General features: G+C 36.0%; 1 protein-coding gene across 1 annotated transcript in view; it reads right to left on the bottom strand.

Moving 5' to 3' along the window:
- Positions 1-18,926, bottom strand: part of LOC103260329 (S-adenosyl-L-methionine-dependent tRNA 4-demethylwyosine synthase) — a 169,445-nt gene that overhangs the window by 90,164 nt on the left and 60,355 nt on the right. Inside the window, exons 10-11 of the mRNA XM_021712303.1 lie at positions 17,916-18,034; positions 9,012-9,121 (exon numbers count right to left, since the gene is read on the bottom strand). Coding sequence (XP_021567978.1) covers positions 9,012-9,121; positions 17,916-18,034 — 229 coding nt within the window. The remainder of the gene's footprint in view (positions 1-9,011; positions 9,122-17,915; positions 18,035-18,926) is intronic.

The following is an 18,926-nucleotide window of genomic DNA, read 5'->3' as shown; positions in this document are numbered from 1 at the left end:
AAATAAAACTTGATCCTTAAACTCATTCCATGTTGCCAAGACAACTCAGCATTAAGCCTAACATTTCCTTTTTGAAAAAAGTATCATTAACATTAATCCCCTCATGAACAATTGAGTAGAAAGGCAGTCTTAACCTGAACCTCAAAACTAACCTAAAACTCACAGAATGGGAGGTCTGAGCATTGTCTAGGCCCTGGTCACTGGAAGTCAGATGCACGAGGTACAAATGCTGGCTCTACCCCTGAGTTCCTTTTATGTCCTTGGTCAAGTTTCTCATCCTCTCTAACCCCATTCCCTAAACTCTTCCACAGAGATTTTACACACACACATGCACAGAGAGACATGGAACTTTTACAACAATTAAATGAAATAAGCTTTATGAAATACCTAGTGCAGTGCCAGGTCCAGCCCATAAGCATTCAAAATGTGTTAGTTGTGCATTCACACTTGTAATCCCAGCATTTTGGGAGGCTGAGGCAAGAGAATTGCTTGAGCCCAGAAGTTCAAGACCAGCCTGGGCAAAGTAGCGAGACCTTATCTCTACAAAAACTAAATTTTAAAAAATTAGCCAGGATTGGTGGTATGTGCCTACAGTCGCAGCTACTTAGGAGGCTGAGGCAGAAGGATCACCTGAACCCCAAGGTTGAGGCTGTGGTGAGCAGTGATCATGCCACTACACTCGACCCTGGACAACAGAGTGAGACCCCAACTCAAAAATAAAATAATAAATAAGATAAAATAAAATCAATTATTTTAATCACCTTAAAGAATATGGTAATTCCATTGATTTAAACAGATATGTATTGATCATCTACTACATGCCAAGCACCGTTTGAGGAAAGTTTTCTGTCAGTAAATAAAATGTAGAAAGGTCTGTGCCTTTGTAAAGTGTATAATCCAGCAAGTGAGATACAAAGGGTAAACATTAAACATAATAAATCAGTAAATTCTATAGTAGAATTGTCCAAGAGAATTTTTTGTGATGAGGGAAAGTATTATCTAATATAGTGGCCACTGGTCACATTTGACCACTAAACTTTCAAAATGTGGTTAATGTAAATAAAGAAGTGAATTCCTAATTTTATTTACTTTTCACTAATTTAAAAGAGCCACATATGACTGATGGCTACCATATCGGATATATACTTCTATGATCTATTAGAAGGTGATAAGCATACAGAAAACGAAAGGTAGAGCAGGGCAAGGGAGATGTGAAGTGCTAGGAGGAAAAAGAGGTAAGCTGCCCTGTCACATAAGGTGGCCAGTCTTGCTTTAAGACTCACTGAAAAGCTGAGGTCTAACTTGGAGGAGATAAGGGAGTGGGTTAAGACAGCAAAGATGGGAAGAGCATTCCAGACAGAGGAAAGTCCCTAAGGTGGGAGCTGTCTCATGTGTCCAAGTAATCTGAAGTACACAGTGAGCCACATGAGGTTTTAAGAAGAAGGGTGGCATGAACTGATTTTTGTTTTAAATGGATCCAATTGGGTCCTATGTTAACACAAAGGGTTAAGGAGAGAAGCTAATCTGCCAAGAGGCTACTACATAATCTAAGCAAAAAATGATGGTGGCTTAGACAAAGGTGGTGACAGTGAGGAGCACGAAGGTATCACCAGCTGGATCTATTTTGAAGGGATAGTCAAGAGGACTTTTGAATGAACTGGATGCGGCACCAGAGAATCAGAGATGTCACTGATTTGTACAAAACGGCCTGAGCAACACAGTTGCCATCAACTCTGACCAAAAAAAGTCTTAGGGGTAATAGGGCAGAGAAAAAGACCAAGGACTGAGTCCCAGGACACTCACAATTCTGGAGAGAAGAGGGGTCAACAAAGGACACTACCAAGAAGCAACCAGGGAACAAGGAGGAAAATCTAAAAGTAAGGAGACCAACTGCCATCTTTTCTGAAGAACTGCAACTAAAAATAACACAATCATACTTGCCCATTTAGACAACCACAAAAACCAAGATTAAAAAAAAAAAAATCCTGTGGGTAAACTTTTTAAAGCAATAGATTCTGAGAATTTAAAATGATCCTGATTCTCTCAAAAGTGAAGCATTGAGAAAGATAGGTAAAACCTTGGTTCTCTCCCTCATAAAAGCACCATTCTATTGCATGCTCACTACCAGAGGCTGTTATAGTGGTCTTCCTAAAAACAAGGCCTCAAAGACTCTATGTCTTCTTTCATTGTCCTCAAAGAAATATGACTGAAAATAAAATGGCTCTAAATTTCTAATGGAGAGAATTCCTAGAGAAGAAAGAGGCAGTCCAGGGAATAGGAGATATAATATTTCAACAGCAAATCTACAATGCTATTTCCTACTGTCTCTCTCTCACACACACACACAACCACTGTTCTCCTCATGTTTCCCAAATCTCTACCCTTTCACAACTAAACTCTGCTGCTTTATTCTAATTTTTTATTTTGTCATTAAAGTTTTCTGACATTTCTCTTATCCTCAACAGTTCTCTGATCTTGAATAACCATAACTATAGTCAGCAGATTAAGAATTCTTTATCTCATTGAAAGATGCCAAAGCAAGAACTTAAGATTCCAGAATTTTCATCCTAATGTCATAGTAATAAGCTAAATATCACATAAATAAGCATGATATATTGCTCAGCATATAGTATTCCTATGTCTAAAGTTTGGGTCAATCAGAAATAAAACATTCTCTTCTGTCTTGTCATAACAATACAGTTACTGGCCAAAGATCTTCCCAAAATCCCTTCCTCACTGGAAGTCATAAATAATGTTTGATGTAGATACTTCACTCTGAGATTTTCCATAAATAAGTTTCAGAAAATAATTAGCAGATGGTGTTCTCTTCCCCATTTCCACATATCTTTATACTTTAGCACACCTAGTTTGTGAAAATCATCTGTTGGAGACCTTTTATTTTTTGTAGTACTTCACTTCTAGCTTATAGAAGATAAAAACACCTAGCAACAAAAGGTGTCTTTTTCATCTTTCCATCTTCAGCAGTGAGGACATTCCTGAAAAGAGTGTTCAATCACTTGATGCTTGCTAAATTGATAGAAAACTGAGTTTAACAAAAAATTTCAACCCTATTCTCTGGATACTATTTCTCCCTGGCATGGTGGTACTTAGAAGGGGGGCAGGTAGCATTTTGAAAAGATGTTGAGTTGCACTGAAATTCTGACCCAATTTTAATCAATATAAAGTTAATTTTCCAAGTGTATAAAGGGAAAGTTAATAAAGGTCATGAAAAGAAAGATATTTTAATGACTCAGTGAAATAACCAAAAAGACAATGATTGCCCTCAGATTTGAAAATAGCAGCACAAAAGAGGGGCATTTTTTAAAATTCAGAGATTATTATCAAAATCTGCTCAATGCTGGCCACTTAGCTAAAGTTGGAAACTTGGAGAAAATAAGCAACAATACTCACAACCAGCTCCATTCTACACAAAAATAAAATAATAAAATAATTGAATCAGATCCATGGGAGAGAGTAGATGCTCTCTATCATGAGGTGGGAAAACATATTAGAAAACAAAGGAATCCAAGCCAGAGTTAAAGACATTATTAATGAGCTAAAAGAGTAGGCTTCTAAAAGGAGGCCAAAGTGCCTAACATCCAGGATCTACAAGGGACTCAAACAAGCTGAAAGGAAAAAAACAAACAGCCCTATTAAAAAACGGGCAGAGGACATGAATAGACACTTCTCAAAAGAAGACATACAAACAGCCAACAGATACATGAAAAATCGCTCAGCCTTGTTAATCATCAGACAAATACAAATCAAAACCACACTGAGATAACACCTGACTTCAGTAAAGATGGCTATCATTAGTAAATCAAAAAACAATAGATGCTGGCCCAGGTGCAGAGAAAAGGGACCGCTGATGGGAGTGCAAACTAGCCCAACCTCTACGGAAACCAGTGTGGCAATATCTAAAGGAAGTAGAAATTGACCTTCCATATGATCCAGCAATCCCTTTTCTGGGAATATACCCAGAGGAACACAAATCTTTTTACAAAAAAGATAGCTGCACATGCATGTTTGTTGCTGCACTATTCACAACAGCAAAAACATGGAACCAACCCTACTGCCCATCAAAAGTAGACTGGATAAAAGAAATGTGTTACATATACAAGATGGAATATTACATAGCCATAAAGGACAAAATCATGGACTTCTCAGCAAATTGGATGGAGTTGGAGACAATCATTCTTAGTGATCACAGAAACAAAAAACTGAATACCACATGTTCTCACTCATAAATGGGACCTAAACATTAATCACAATAGCACAAGGGAGGGATCAGTAGTCACGGGATGCTGCCAGGGGAGGGAGTTGGGGGGGGAAATGAAACAACACAAATGGTACCTGATCTTAAACCAGGGAAAGTTAAGGACCAGTTGGAGGTCCAAACTTCACCTGCATATGGATTACTTATGTACCTAATCCTTACTTGTACTCCACATCTTTATTTTAAAAAATAAAGAAAATAAATAAATAACAAAAATTTTAAAAGGCCAAAGTAGAGATATCCAGAATACAACAAACTAAAGAAAATGGCTTCAAACCTTTGAAAATTGCCTGTTATTTCCAATTTATAAAAGAATTGTGTTTCTAAGGATTTATATTTAAGTCTAAAATGTGTATTCTCATAGATACAATACTATTAAAATGAAAACTAGTTATCAAGCAAACCTCCAAACATCTAATTAACCTGTAATATATACCTACACTATCAATGTCACCTAATCAAATTCAAATGTTTTTCACATAGGAAAATGTATTCTACGTTCCAACTAAAGAAACCAAAACACACATTTTCGTTTATTTTAAAAAACGACACAAGGTAATGGTATGGGGGCTCTACTAGGAAATTCCAATATGGGTGTCAAAGAAGAGAAAGAAGTTGATTCCTGCAAGACACCTGTAGGTGGCCAGCTCAACATCACATGAGATGAGTCACTTCCCCAAGCCAATCTCTATTAAGAAGTTCAGATTTGGGAAAAATAGAGAACAGACCCTCTGCCAGAGGCCAAAATGCGAACTGGAGTTACATTTCTGCATTTTGAGAGCTCAAGAGTAGAATCCACCTCAGACCTGCACCCAGATGAGGACACATATTTTAGAAGAGGTAGGGTGACTACCCACAATCTGTAAGTATCAGCCTTACGATCCTTGCTCTAAGGCTAACCTATCAAAAAAGGAGAATGATCTGTTTTATTCACACTCTATCCCCTAAGGACACATGAAACATACAATATAGAGATTTCATTTATTGCAGGAGGAACTCAGGTTTCTTTTTTAGAAAACTTCAGAATAGACACATTAGCAAACACTAGTATAAGGGACTTACAAAATATAAATTATAAAATATCATTCCTAATGAATGTCTACAATAAAATCAACAACCATCAGTTTGAACAGTTTAGATTACTTTCTACTAAAAGCTAAGATAATAGAAAACAAAACAAATATTCAGAAGAACTAAAATTCTATAATGTTGGCAAAGTTATCATTTTCAAATAAAAACATTTAACGATTTTTCTTTTAAGTGTTACATACTACCACCAGTTTTCCAGACTGGCTCTGGAATCTAACAAATTCTGCACTTTAAAACCTTTAATAAGTAGGGTCTTTTCCTTTTCTAACACTGTAGGTTTACAGCGAGATTTACTGGACTATTACAGCAATAAGAGGGCTTTTCAAAAAGTAATGGCTTGTTTAGGCTCAGAATGAAGTAAAAGCATTAAACAAATATCTACCACATCCCCAAAACTGGATAATTAAGGGAGCTCTCATTCACTCTGAAAATAAAATGAATAATACCTCCCCTATGCCCATGTGCCGGTCTATCTACACTGGACACACCTTCAAACATACACCTGTTTTCTACTAGTTTAAAGAACTGTTTTGCTAACCTGAAGAGTGTCAATGTACAAATATTAGCCAGTTCCACTCTGAAAACCTTGCTAGTAAATGCTGATTAAATAAATAGATGGCTTGCTAACGGTTGGCTGCTAACGTTTTGTCAAGTCAATCAATTAAGATATAAAAAAAATCCTTTGTGAAAATTGCCAAGGTAAAATAGATACTGTATAAATGCCATTAAGAATGAAAGTGGTGGTAGTTGGTGAACTCCTGGGGCTCATTCCCTCTCGCTTATGCACTCTAACACCTACACAGGACTAACTTATCCAGGATAAATAACCTCTATTCCTTCTCCTTGCTATCCCCCTAAGAGACAATATACATTTTAAAACTCTGCTGTTTGCTTCTTACACCACAGGAACCCAAAGACAAACCATCTGAGATGCCCGCTAAATACAGTATATCTGAGGTTACTACCAGATACCCCTCTCTGCACAGGACAAGTCCCTCAAACAAGCTCAGCATACAACCAAGAACATGCGCTCGCCGAACTCACCTAACACATTCTATTAGCATCAACAAAGTCTACCTCATGATTTATTTATTACTTATCTCCATTTAAAGTGCATTTGCAAAAGTGCTCCTGTCAGAAAAATTACTATCAAAATTCAGATCGCCATTTTTTATCAAGGACATCTCAGAATAGAGACGTGAATGTCTACTCCTCAGTGCTGCTTCCTCCTCACACAAGCTTCCTAGGACACAATTCATTCATGGAGATTCCAGAATGTCCAGGAAATACACATCCTCAGACACTGTCCTGTACTTAAGGGTTCAACTGGCACTAAACCCAAAATAAACTTAGTAGAATATAAAGATAAAATTACTGGCATTCCCTGCTTCTGATATTACTGTCTGTGATGGTTAATTTTATGTGTCAACTTGGCTGGGCTGCAAAGCCCAGATATTTGGTCAAACTATTCTGAAATGTTTCTGTGAAAGTGTTTTTTGCTGAGTGTAGTGGCTCATGCCTTTAATCCCAACACTTTGGCAGGTTAAGGTGGGATGATCACTTGAGCAGAGGAGTAGCCTGGGTAACATGGCAAGACTCCGTCTCTATAAGAATTAAAAATAAAAAAATAGTCAAGCATGGTGGCATGCTGCTACTCGAGAAGCTGAGACAGGAGGACTGCCTGAGGCCAAAGGATGGAGGTTACAGTGAGCTATGGTCACACCACTGCACTCAGCCTGGGAAAACTCTGTTTCAAAAAAAAAGTACTTTTTTTGTAGAAATTAACATTTAGATTGATGAACTTTGAGTAACGCAGATTACCCTACATAATATGAACGGACCTCATTTAATCAGTAGATGGCCTTGATATAACAAAGAATGACTTCCTCTGAGCAAAACGAATTCCGTCAGCAGACTGCCTTTGGACACAAACTGACACTTTCCCCTGAGTCTCCAATCTGCCAGTCAACAGATTTTATATTCACTAAACCTCAACCACGGTGTAAGTTAATTCCTTAAAATGAATGAATTTCTCTCTCTTTCTCTACACACACACACACACACACACACACACACACACACATACATACACCCCCTATTGGTTCTAATTTTCTAAAGAACTCAAATACATTATCCAAAAGTAGTAAGACTTTATCTTGAAATATATTAAAAAGATATATATCTTAGTTGAAGATAAATAATATTAACTAAACCAACAATGAGTCTAAGAAAAGGCAGTCAAATTCCAGATGTTCTTTACCAATAGTTTTGCTTAATTTTCTAAAAGACTATAGTTGTAGGGGACACAACTATATCCAAGTAAGAGACAGTAATTTGTTTTCCCATACCCCCAAAAAGTGCCTAAGACTAAAAGTCAAGATGAAAAATTAAAATAATCATTAGTATCTCTGCAAATGTACAAAAATAAGTCAGTCCATACACAGACACACACAAATGTATTCATGTCAACTTTCTCTTAAACATTCATAAAGGATAGAATAAAAGCATAATTATTGACTGTCTTTTATAAATTACTACAGACCTTGGACCATTATTTGCATTACTTTTCTCCATTTCTGATAAGAAGTAAGAACAGTAATATGAAGTAATATAATCTTAAGAATGAGTGACCTGAATGGAACAAATTTCATTGCATAAAAGAATCATCTGATTTTCAGAATGCCAATTACTGGGGTTTCTTAAGACTCCCACATATGTTGTTAACACCGTAAAAGTGCCTGTATCAAAACAGCCTTGGTTGGAATTACTTTTTTATTGTTGCATATGAAAGGAAAGGAGAATAAAGGAGAAAAGGAGCCATCAGTGGAAGGTAGAGACAAGAGAAAATCAGATTTAACAGGAAACCTGAGAAATTTCAGTTCATCTTCTACAGCTGATACTTTATAAAGCTATCACTTTCTAAGTAGTGGTTCTCAAAGTGTGGTCCCCAGTTCAACAACATTAATAACACCCAGAAACCTGTTAGAAATGCACATTATTTGACCCCACCTCAGGCTTACTGAAGCAATCTCTGAAAAAGCAAACCAACAATCTGTGTTTTAACAAGCACTCCAGAATATTCTGATGTGCAATAAAGTTTAAGAACCAGTGATCTCCAGTAAAGTCAAACATCTTTAAATATAAGACAATTGAATCAAGAAATTCTAAAAACTGAGATGACAGAATTCTTACTATATCACGTGATCATGTGGAAGAAATGTATTATTAGCACTAGTCCTCCTTCAGTATAAGGCATTCATTCAAAAATGCTTGCCCAACACAATCTGATATGATTTAAGAATTTTCCAATTACCTAAAATTTCCAGTCCATTCATAAGGCTGCGTTGTGGTCACCAAACCACCGAGTCAATAGAAAAAGTTTTAGGATGGAAGATAATATATTCCCAGGCAAACTAACAGGCTGAGTACATCGTATTATAAATTGCTAAGCTTTGGATTAATTTTTTTAGTTATTCTAGTATATAGATATAATAAAAAAGGTCAGTATGTAGTATATAATATTTCTCTGAAGTTTCACTTCCCTATAAGAAAGCTTGACAAATCCTACCAAACAGGCAATTCCTCTGCCAATTTTATACAAGCTATTATAGGCATTAGCATTCCTTTATAGAGGGAAGACTAATACCTTTAAACTGCTTAATCATGTTCTGATGGTTTCCAATGGCTTCCTTCAAGATCATTTCAGGCTGGTCCATCTTCCACCGCCATTCAGTGCCCACAGGATTGGTGTGGTGCCTAGAAACAAGATGCAAAAGACTCCCTGTAATAAGATCTCAGCCAGTCATCTACCTTGAAGTAGTCCAAGAAAATCACAAAATCGGGGTTGGTTTCCTCCTGAGAACGCAAATGTTTATGGCAGTATTTTCCAGCTTATTTTAAGTCATGATACTTCACAGAGGGGTAGTTAGAGAAGCCATTCAACATCTCTACCCAGAGATGCTGGGCATCTAACTGAGTCATCTCCAGTTACAGGTTGACAGAACGCTTTCTGCTGCTTTTAATCATGTTAACTATGGACATACGCAAACACAAGGCAAGCTGTCCCCACCCCACGTTACTACCAAGTAAGCCAATAATTCATAAAGTGGGTGAGGACAGCTGGAACACTTCTGTTTGAGTACTACACAGAGAGGGCCTGAAAAAGAGTGCCTCTAGATACAGGTCCGGGCATAGGACAAGAAACTCCACCCAGAACCATCTCTCCTATGTCCTTCATAAAAATCAAAAAAGTAGGAAGGGATTGACCTTCAAGGAGATAAAGAGATTGGACATTTTGTTTCACTCTGCTCAACAGGAGAAAACTGCAGCCGTAGCCCCAGCCACATACTTTTTGCAATCAACAGAACTGAAAAAGTCACATGCTAAACAGCATGCTTAGACAGATAATGATGCTTATTTCTGTGACTCTCCTTTTTTATGCATTTTTATGGTTGATCAAGTTCCATTCATATGATACATTCTCTGTTAGGCTACTGTGGTTCATCTTGGAGGTTGGTCAGTCACTGGATCTCCTTGGGGTGACTCGGCATCCCTCACTCCAACATTTCCAAGGTTTGCTCTAAAATGCTACACAAAATGGAGGAATGTGAACGTTCTGAGAAAAGCTACATTCTGTGTTATCCTTTTAGAGAACCACTGAGTCTTCTCTGGTTGTTTTTTCTCTCTTATGTTCTTACTATCCTATCATGAATAACTATTTCCATTATTCATTTTATCTGGCTATTACCAGTCTTAAAATTATATTTTTGTATCATTACTTTGTGTCCAGTCACATTCCTAAATTCTCTTACAAATTTTAAGATTTTTCCAGTTATTTTTCTTAGCTTTCTCAAGCATGTAGTCATAGATTATGCTATAAATGACCCCTATACAATATTTTATTGCATTTCTATTTCATGCCCTTTCACTGGTCAGAATGTTCACAAAAATATCAAATAATAATGATGAAATTAATCACCCTTCTTAGATTCTAGTAGTCAATAAAAATGTTTCTAGTGCTATATCGTAAAATACGTTCACTCACACAAAACTAACAAATTATAAGTTAAAATAACATGTCTGTTCATTTATCAAACAGTTAAAGATTCAAAAGTATGTAATATTCAGTATTGGTAAGAATGGGAAAATATTCCCTCTCACACCGACACTGTTACAGAAAGAGGCCTGCCTTCTGGTACAGGCCTGGGAAAAGGACAAGAAATGCCAGTTGGAAGTTACTCTCCTATATCATTTACAGAACAAAAGCTTTAACCTGTGAGAGAACTGCAACAAACACTATATCACCCTTGAGCACAAGTGAAAACCCACAAACAGCTGAGGAAGGAAAAAAAGAAAAACCTGCCCTGCCTGGGGAAGGGAAGAAGCACATGCTAGATGCAGAAATGACCAGAGGGGCAGGAGTGTTGAGAAGACCATGTCCTCTGGAACCAATGACATAGTGACTAGCCAAGATTAAAGTTTAATCAGAACAATACAAAATGTGTACCCCTGTCCCCCAGTCCCCACCACGAGGCTAACAAACATCAGAACAACAGTGCAGTATTGCCAGAAGAGCTGCAAGATCACCTGATAGACCTTCCCTGAGAGGCAGTGCAATGGGAAGACTTGAAGCTTAGGATGGATCAGACACCGGGGGGGGGGGGGGGAATCTCTGACAAAGCAGCCCCCAAGGCAAACTCCTGAAGGAGTTTGAAGCAGGTGGTACACTGAGGGTAAGCCCAGAAACAACAAGCCTCAACTTGAGCCCAACTCTTGACTAGATTTACTCAACTCCAACAAGAAATGCTTAACAGAAGAAAAGGGGAGACCACTTCCAAACACCCATACACAAAATTCACCTCAGTCTTTAATGTCCTAAACTAGATGTCCAGCGTTAAACAAAAAAATTATGAAGCATACAAAAAGATAAGAAAAAGGACACACGTCCAACAGATAAAGCAATCGACAGAACCAAACTCGTATGATATAACATTGGAACTATTTGAGGAAATCTCTTAAAAACTATGATTAATATACTAAAAGTTACAATAGAAAAGACAGAAACATACAAGATCAGATGAGTAAATCAGCAGAGAGATGGAAATTATAAAACACAAGTAAATACAAAGCCTAAATATGAAACACAGGCTTCCAACAAGCTCATAAGTAGAAACAGCTAAGGAATGAATTTTTAAAAACTGGAGAGGCCAACACAAATAACTCAACCAAAATGCCTGTTGTTTAAGCCACAGTCTAGGGTATTCTGTTATAGCAGCCAGAATCAACTAACTTCTGCACCAATTAAAAGACAGATGGCCAGACTAGCTTAAAACACAAGACCCAACTATATGAAGCTAGATTTACTCTAATACAAAAATCAGATAAAGACATTACAAGAAAACTACACACCCACACCAACACCCCCCATGAACAGACAGAAATCTATAAATCAATCTAGCAAATTGAGTCTAGCAACATGTAAAAAGGAAAATGTGTCATATAGTTCAATACTCAAACTTGAACACTAACAGAATTTTAAAAATATGTATCTCAAGATGAAAAAGCATCTAACAAAATTAAATACCCATTCATGACATAAACTCTCAGAAAACTAAGAATAAAAGGGAATTTTCTAAACCTCCTGAAGGGGATCAATGAAAAACCTATAGCTAACATCAAACTTAATGGCAAAAGAATAAATGCTTTCCTCCAGAAATCTGGTGAAAGCGTCCTCTCTCACCACTCCTATTCAGCATATAAATTCTAATCAGTGAAATTAGGGAAGAAAAAGAAAGGAAGAAATAAAACTGTCTCTTTTTATAAATGACATGATTATCTACACAGAATATCCAAAATAACTCACCAAAAAAATAAATTAGAACTAGTAGGGGAGTCTAACAAATACACAAGATACATGGTCAATATACAAAAATCAATTGTCATTATATACTAGCGATGAAAAAGTATAACTTGAAACTTAAAAGTACAATTTGCGATAGCAACAAAAAATTATATAAGCAGATATAAATCTAAAAAACCATGTGTAAGATCTGTATACTGAAACTACAAGGAACTAATACAAGAACCTAAAGACCTGTCACAGATAGGAAGAAACTAAGGACACCTAACAACTAAATCCACAGAAGTAGAGAGCAAATTTGTGGTTACAATATGCTGGGAAGGGTCGGGGAAGGGTTAGGGAGAGATTGGCTACTCAAGACAAGTATAACTTATTTTAACAGCTTTATTGAGATATAATTCAGATACCATAAAATTCCCCCATTTAAAGTACACAAATCATTGGTTTTTAGTGTATTCAGATCTGTGCGTCCATCACCAAAATCAATTTTAAACATTTTATCATTCCCAAAAGAAACCCCACTTCCTTTAGCTATCATTCTCCAATCCCCATATTCCCTCCAGTCCTAGGCAACCACTAATACTCTCTGTCTCTACAGATTTGTCTATTTTGAGCGTTTCACAGAAATGCAATCATACTATATGTGGTCTTTTGTGATTGGCTTCTTTCACTTAGCATATTTTCAGTGTTCATCCATATCATAGCGTGTACAAGTACTTAATGTCTTTTTATTGCCAAAAATATTCCTTTAAATGGACACCATATTTTGCTTGTCCATTCATCAGCAAATGGGCATTTGGGGTATTTCTACTTTTGGGATATTATGAATATCTTTTCATGTGTTTCTTGGCCATTTGTATATCTTCTTTGGAGACCTGCCCATTAAGAGTCTTTGTTCACTTTTAAAAATTGGGTATTTGTTCAAGATAAATATAAACCTTAATTTGAAATTTCAAATAAGAAAATTGTCACTTAAAGAAACAAAAGTAAGAGATACACAATGGCGAATCTGTGATATCTATACATATAATACCCAATATATTTTTCTGAAAATTAGTGGAATATTGTATTATCCATAACAATCTACTTCACATATTATCAAAATGAAGTAAAAAATTCATTGTGAAAAATTCACATCTGTTTATATCATATTGTATTTGAAAAACACTGTCATATACACAATCTCACTTAAGCAATTTAAAAAGCAATACCTTCTTTACAGGGTAGGAAACTGAGGCTTGGGGACTATTTTAAGAATATTCTAAAAGGAAAAAATAATAAAACATTTATGTAAGCATTTAAATCAATTTTTAATGGGACTTTTCTGACATGCTTGTTATATTATTCTAAATTGAAACAGATGGTGAATTCTAATTTTAAAAGTTAGTATATTAGTACTTCTTTACCAAAAGCCATAGTAAGTGAAATCTCTCCTTGTACTTAGATATTTTTAAATCTCATTAATGAATTTGTTAAGCATATCTTTTACTTTTTAAAAATCTGAGTAAATTTACTGCTCAAGAAACTGAAGGACTGCATTACTGGATATAAACAGGTCATCAAGGCTTAAGAACATATCCCACTATGTCCTGCTATTTCTTTTGAACCTTGACTTGCAAAAAAATAACTATTCTGTCAATCTTAAGAAGCAATTGGGAATTATACTTAGTGTAAAATGTGAAACAATGAGAACTAGGACACAAAGCACTTGATTATTTCTTCTACAACCTAAGTAAATGTGACCCAGATATTTTAGTTTACATAATCTTACGGCTAACATGCTTTTGTTTTCCAAGTACTCACCCTATAATATTTCAAATTTTGTAGATACATACTCTACCCCTAAAAATATTTATTAGTCACATTTTAGTTCAGTGCTGCCATGTTTCAGTGATCTCCTTCACTGAAATAGTATCTGTGGACCATGGTATACAGGTTATCGCAACCTCAGCACAATGGCCATTTTGAACTAGACAATTCTTTTTTGCGGAGAGCTGCTCTGTGTATTATCAGATGTTGCTGATGTGTTATGGAATGTGCTAGGGAATGCTTAGCAACATTTCTGGCCTCTGCCCACTAGAATCCAGTGGCACTCTCCTCAGCTGCAACAATCAAAAATGTCACCAGATGTCATTAAATGTTCCAAGTCTCCCTATGGAGTGAAAAATAGCGATTTTTGTTCCTAGTTGAGAATCACTGGCTTAGCAGGATGTCCAAAGAAATACTTTTAGTTTTTTCACCACATTGCTAGATAACAAGGAAATATATGTAAAAAGAAAACAAAAACAATAAGGGATTATGGAATTATGACTATATTCTTTTCTGCAAGGCCTTATTTTTACATTCTACATTATCTGTCAACTGAAGTATATACATAACAAACAATATGACAACTAGGATTTGTATCAAAATAATGAGGACTAAGGGAGTTAAATGGTATATGACTGTCCATATGGTGATAAACCTACAGAGGCTCATTATACTATTTCTACTTATATTTTTTTAAAACTCCCTAATAAAAAGTTGAGGAAAAAGAAGGAGGAGGAGAAGGAGGAGGAGGAGAAGGAGGAGGAGGAAAATTAGCAGCTGATATAGATCTCAATCGGTAATGAACAACCTGATGCTGACTAGGTCAAAAGATTACAGTTGAGGCAAGCAATAAACAGCTGAATGCCTGGGAGGACAAATCAGTCCAGAGATTATCTGGTGAATTAGGGCACTGAAAAGCACTTATATATCTGAGAATTCGGAAAGCTTCACACAGGACAGGAGGCATGTTAAGAAAAGGCCAGAAAAGACTCTACACTTTCATCTATGCCTGAACTTTAGGCTCAGCACAAGCAGGATGTGAAGACTAAGGGAGAGCTGTAAATGGACTGGCTAAACTCTAAAAGAATGCAAAGTCAATCTGCAAAGACAGAGAGAAGTTTCAGCCAAAAAACAGTGTCTTTACAAATACAGTTTAGAAAACAAACTCACTAAACAAAGAAAACCCAGAGCAAGCAATAAAAACAAACTCAGAGTAAGAAAAATCTGGTTTCCAGAGTTAATGCATTATAATAATAAAAATATGCAATTTTCAACAAAATATCGCAGAGCATGCAAAGAAACAAGAAAAGTACAGCCCATTCACAGACGATATTAACAAAAATGCTCCCTGAGGAAACACAGACATCAGACCTACTAGGAAAAAAACTTTACATGCTCAAAGAGCTAAAGAAAAACATAAACAAAGAGCTAAAGGAAACCTAAAAAACAATGTCCCAACAAATAGAGGAAATCAATTAAGAGATATAAATGATCAAAAAGAACCAAACAGAAGTTCTAAAGCTAGAAAGAATAATAATCGAAATGAAAAATTCACTAAAGGGATTCAATAGAAGACAAAAAAAAAAATTAAATTGAAGACAAATTAATTTGAAATTATGTAGTCTAAGGAGAAAAAAAAGTGTAAAGAAAATTGAACAGAAACTTCCAGGGCGGAAGGGGTGGGATTGACAGTTGAGGGAAACTGCCAGGGGAGGGAGGGACACACCTCATCAACAAAGGTACCTGCATAATGAACACTTGTATACCTAACCCTGAACTGTACCCCACATCTTTAAGATAAAAAAAATTTAAAAAAAAAGAAAATTGAACAGAGTTTTAGAGCACTATCAAATTGAACAAAGCTGTGGGAGAACATCAAGCATATCAACATATGCATATTAAGAGTCCCAGAAGGAAGGAAAAGTGAAAAAGGGACAGAAAAAAATATTTGAAGAAATAATGACTAGTAAGATAACCGGCAAAGCCTCTTACAACAAAACACCTAAACTGATACCTTAGCATAAAAGTAGTCCTAGATCCGCCTGGGCAACTTGGCGAGACCTCATCACTACAATAAATCAAAAAATTAGCCGGGTGTGGTAGCGCACGCCTGTAGTTCCAGCTGCTTGGAAAGCTGAGCAGGAGGATCACCGGAGCCCAGCAGGTCGAGGCTGCAGTGGCCAGGAGAGTCCCATTGCACTCCAGTCTGGGCGACAAAGTGAGACTCCAACTCAAAAAAAAAAAAAAAAAAAGGTAGTCCTAGAGAGGAAAAAAGATAAAGAGGGGAGAAAAGTAGGATAGCAAGATAAACAGAAAGCACAAAAGAATTAAAATACGTATTAATATTTATCAATAGTTGCTATAAATAAGACTAAACTCACCAGTTAAAAGAAAGATTTCCAAATGAATGTCTAAAAACCCAGCAATTCTACACATAGGTGTTCATCCAAAAGAAATAAAAATATTTGTCTACAAAAGTTTATACACTAATGTTCACAGCAGCTTGATTCAAAATCCAGTCAAAACCTGGCAACAATCCAAATGTTCACTTAGAACAGATAAGCAGTGTAACCATACAACGACTACTCAGCAATAAAAAGGAGCAAACTACTGATATAGAAACACAAAGGAATTTCAAAACCATTTTATAAAGCAAAAGTAACCACACACAAAAATGCATACTATATTATTTTATTTTTATGCAAACCAAGAAAAAGCAAATTAATATATATTGTTAGAAAACAAACTGGTTTGCCTGGGGCTGGGGTGAAGTGAGAGAAACTGACAGAAAGCAGGTACAAGAAAACCACTAGGAGTGAATAACTATTCTACATCTTGATTGTGGTCCTAGTCATGCAGGTATACACATTACCAAAATTCATTAAGCTGAACATTTTAAATAGGTACATTTCATTGTATGTAAATTTGACTTTTAAAAAGTTTATTTTAAAAAACTGCTCTAGCCTAATTCTTGTTTATAAAAGCAACATGCCTAAAATATAAGGTTGAAATTAAATAAAGGAAGGAAAAAAAGGCCTAGCTCGTATTAATAACCAAAAGAAATCTAGTATTGTTATATATTAATATCAGATGAATAGGTTTTAACTCAAAAGGCTTTACTATGTATAAAGAGGATCGCCAAAAAAGATAATAAAATAACCATGTAATCAGTAAGAGACTAGATTTTGTTGCTGTATTGTAACCCAGTGATAAAAATACATACTCATGTACATCATGTACATACATATGATAGACTTTTAAAAAACGCCATACACTAGGCATACAGTACTTGTCAATAATGTTCATATATTTTGTTCTACAAAGTCCATGTTCTATAACAATAAGCCAACTTTGCTGAAAATAAGTAACAAAACTATAACCTCCAAAAAACTAAATTGTGAGTGACATTAAAAACAAGTACTTCTTTGGTCCATGTGATACATAGACTCCCATGAATATTAGAAAATATTTACAACTGAGTTATAATTAACATACTGCTAACCGAAATCTGTGGAATGTAGCTAAGGAAGTACTTAGAGGTAAACTTATCATTAAAGACTTATAGAAAAGATAAAATATCAATGAGCTAACAGTTCAACTTAATTTAGAAAAAGGACAGAAAAAAAAACAGTACATTAGTGAATTATAAAACAAAGATATAATAAAGATCCACCAGCTAAAATCTAGTTCTTCAAAAAGATTAAAATAACTGAAGACCTTTTGACAATACTGGTCAAGAAAAAGAACCAAATACATAAGCACATATTATTAATGAAAAAGAGGATTAATTACCGAAATAGAGCTTTTAGGCGAGTGTATATGCTGGGCAGAGATTATCACAGATCATTACATCTTTGGTAATAACCATTCATTTATACTTACCGCCAACAGAAGACACATTTATTTGCGCATGCCAAGCTCGGGGTGGTTTCCATGCAGCGATGGCTTTCGATTCCATAGAATGTGTGTTTATAGCAACCTCCTCTCCCTCGGAGCATTGACTATGACAAGTAAGCAAATTATAAGTTATAATTTGAATAAAATAGTCAAAGCATAGAAACAAAACATCAAGGCATCATTTACAAGAAGAAACCATGTGTTTTATAACTGTAAATACTCCTGATAATTGCATGATGCAGAAAATTAACATTATAGCATTATAGTGTTTTGAAAGTGCTTTGGATTTTTTCTAAAATCCAATAAAATAAACCTATGATTCATTAACTCTGACAGCTTTACAGGGAGGATCATAGATGTTTTCATTTTCAAATCCACACAACTGTCCCACATAATATTAGAACAATAATATATAATGCAAGGGCTAGATAAGACAGGCTCCTAAAAATCAAGCTGTACATTCATATACAAGTCTTCATATACAACAGTAGCCCTGCTCTGAATAAAGGGGACTGGATGAGGGAATGCATCCTGTAGGACATTCCTTTTTTTTTTTTTTTTTTGAGTTGGAATCTCACTCTGTCACCCAGGCTGGAGTGCAGTAGCACACTCATGGCCACCACAGCCTTGACCTGCTGGGCTCAGGCAATCCTTCAGCCTTCCAAGTAGCTGGAACTACAGGTGCACACCACCATGCTCTGCTAATTTTTTGATTTACTGTAGACATAAGGTCTTGTTAATTTGCCCAGGCTGGACTCAAACCTCTGAGCTCAAACTTCTCACCTCCACAAAGTGCTGGGATTGCAGGCATGAGCCACCATACCCAGGTATGTCAACTGAATAAATATGTAGGATTTGAACATATTTGAGACAAGTGAGGGGGAAAGCAGAGATATGTAAGAAACAGATTATTCCCCAAAAGACCACCCATTTAATGTGAGGCATAAAACCTCATATGAGTCACATAAATCAGTAAGTAAGCCGGGCTCGGTGGCT

This window comes from Carlito syrichta, unplaced genomic scaffold (assembly GCF_000164805.1).
Source record: "Carlito syrichta isolate Samal-C Ts95f unplaced genomic scaffold, Tarsius_syrichta-2.0.1 Scaffold303177, whole genome shotgun sequence".
In the NCBI taxonomy this organism is placed as follows: Eukaryota; Metazoa; Chordata; class Mammalia; order Primates; family Tarsiidae; genus Carlito; species Carlito syrichta.
This window is presented reverse-complemented; position numbering and strand designations above follow the sequence as displayed.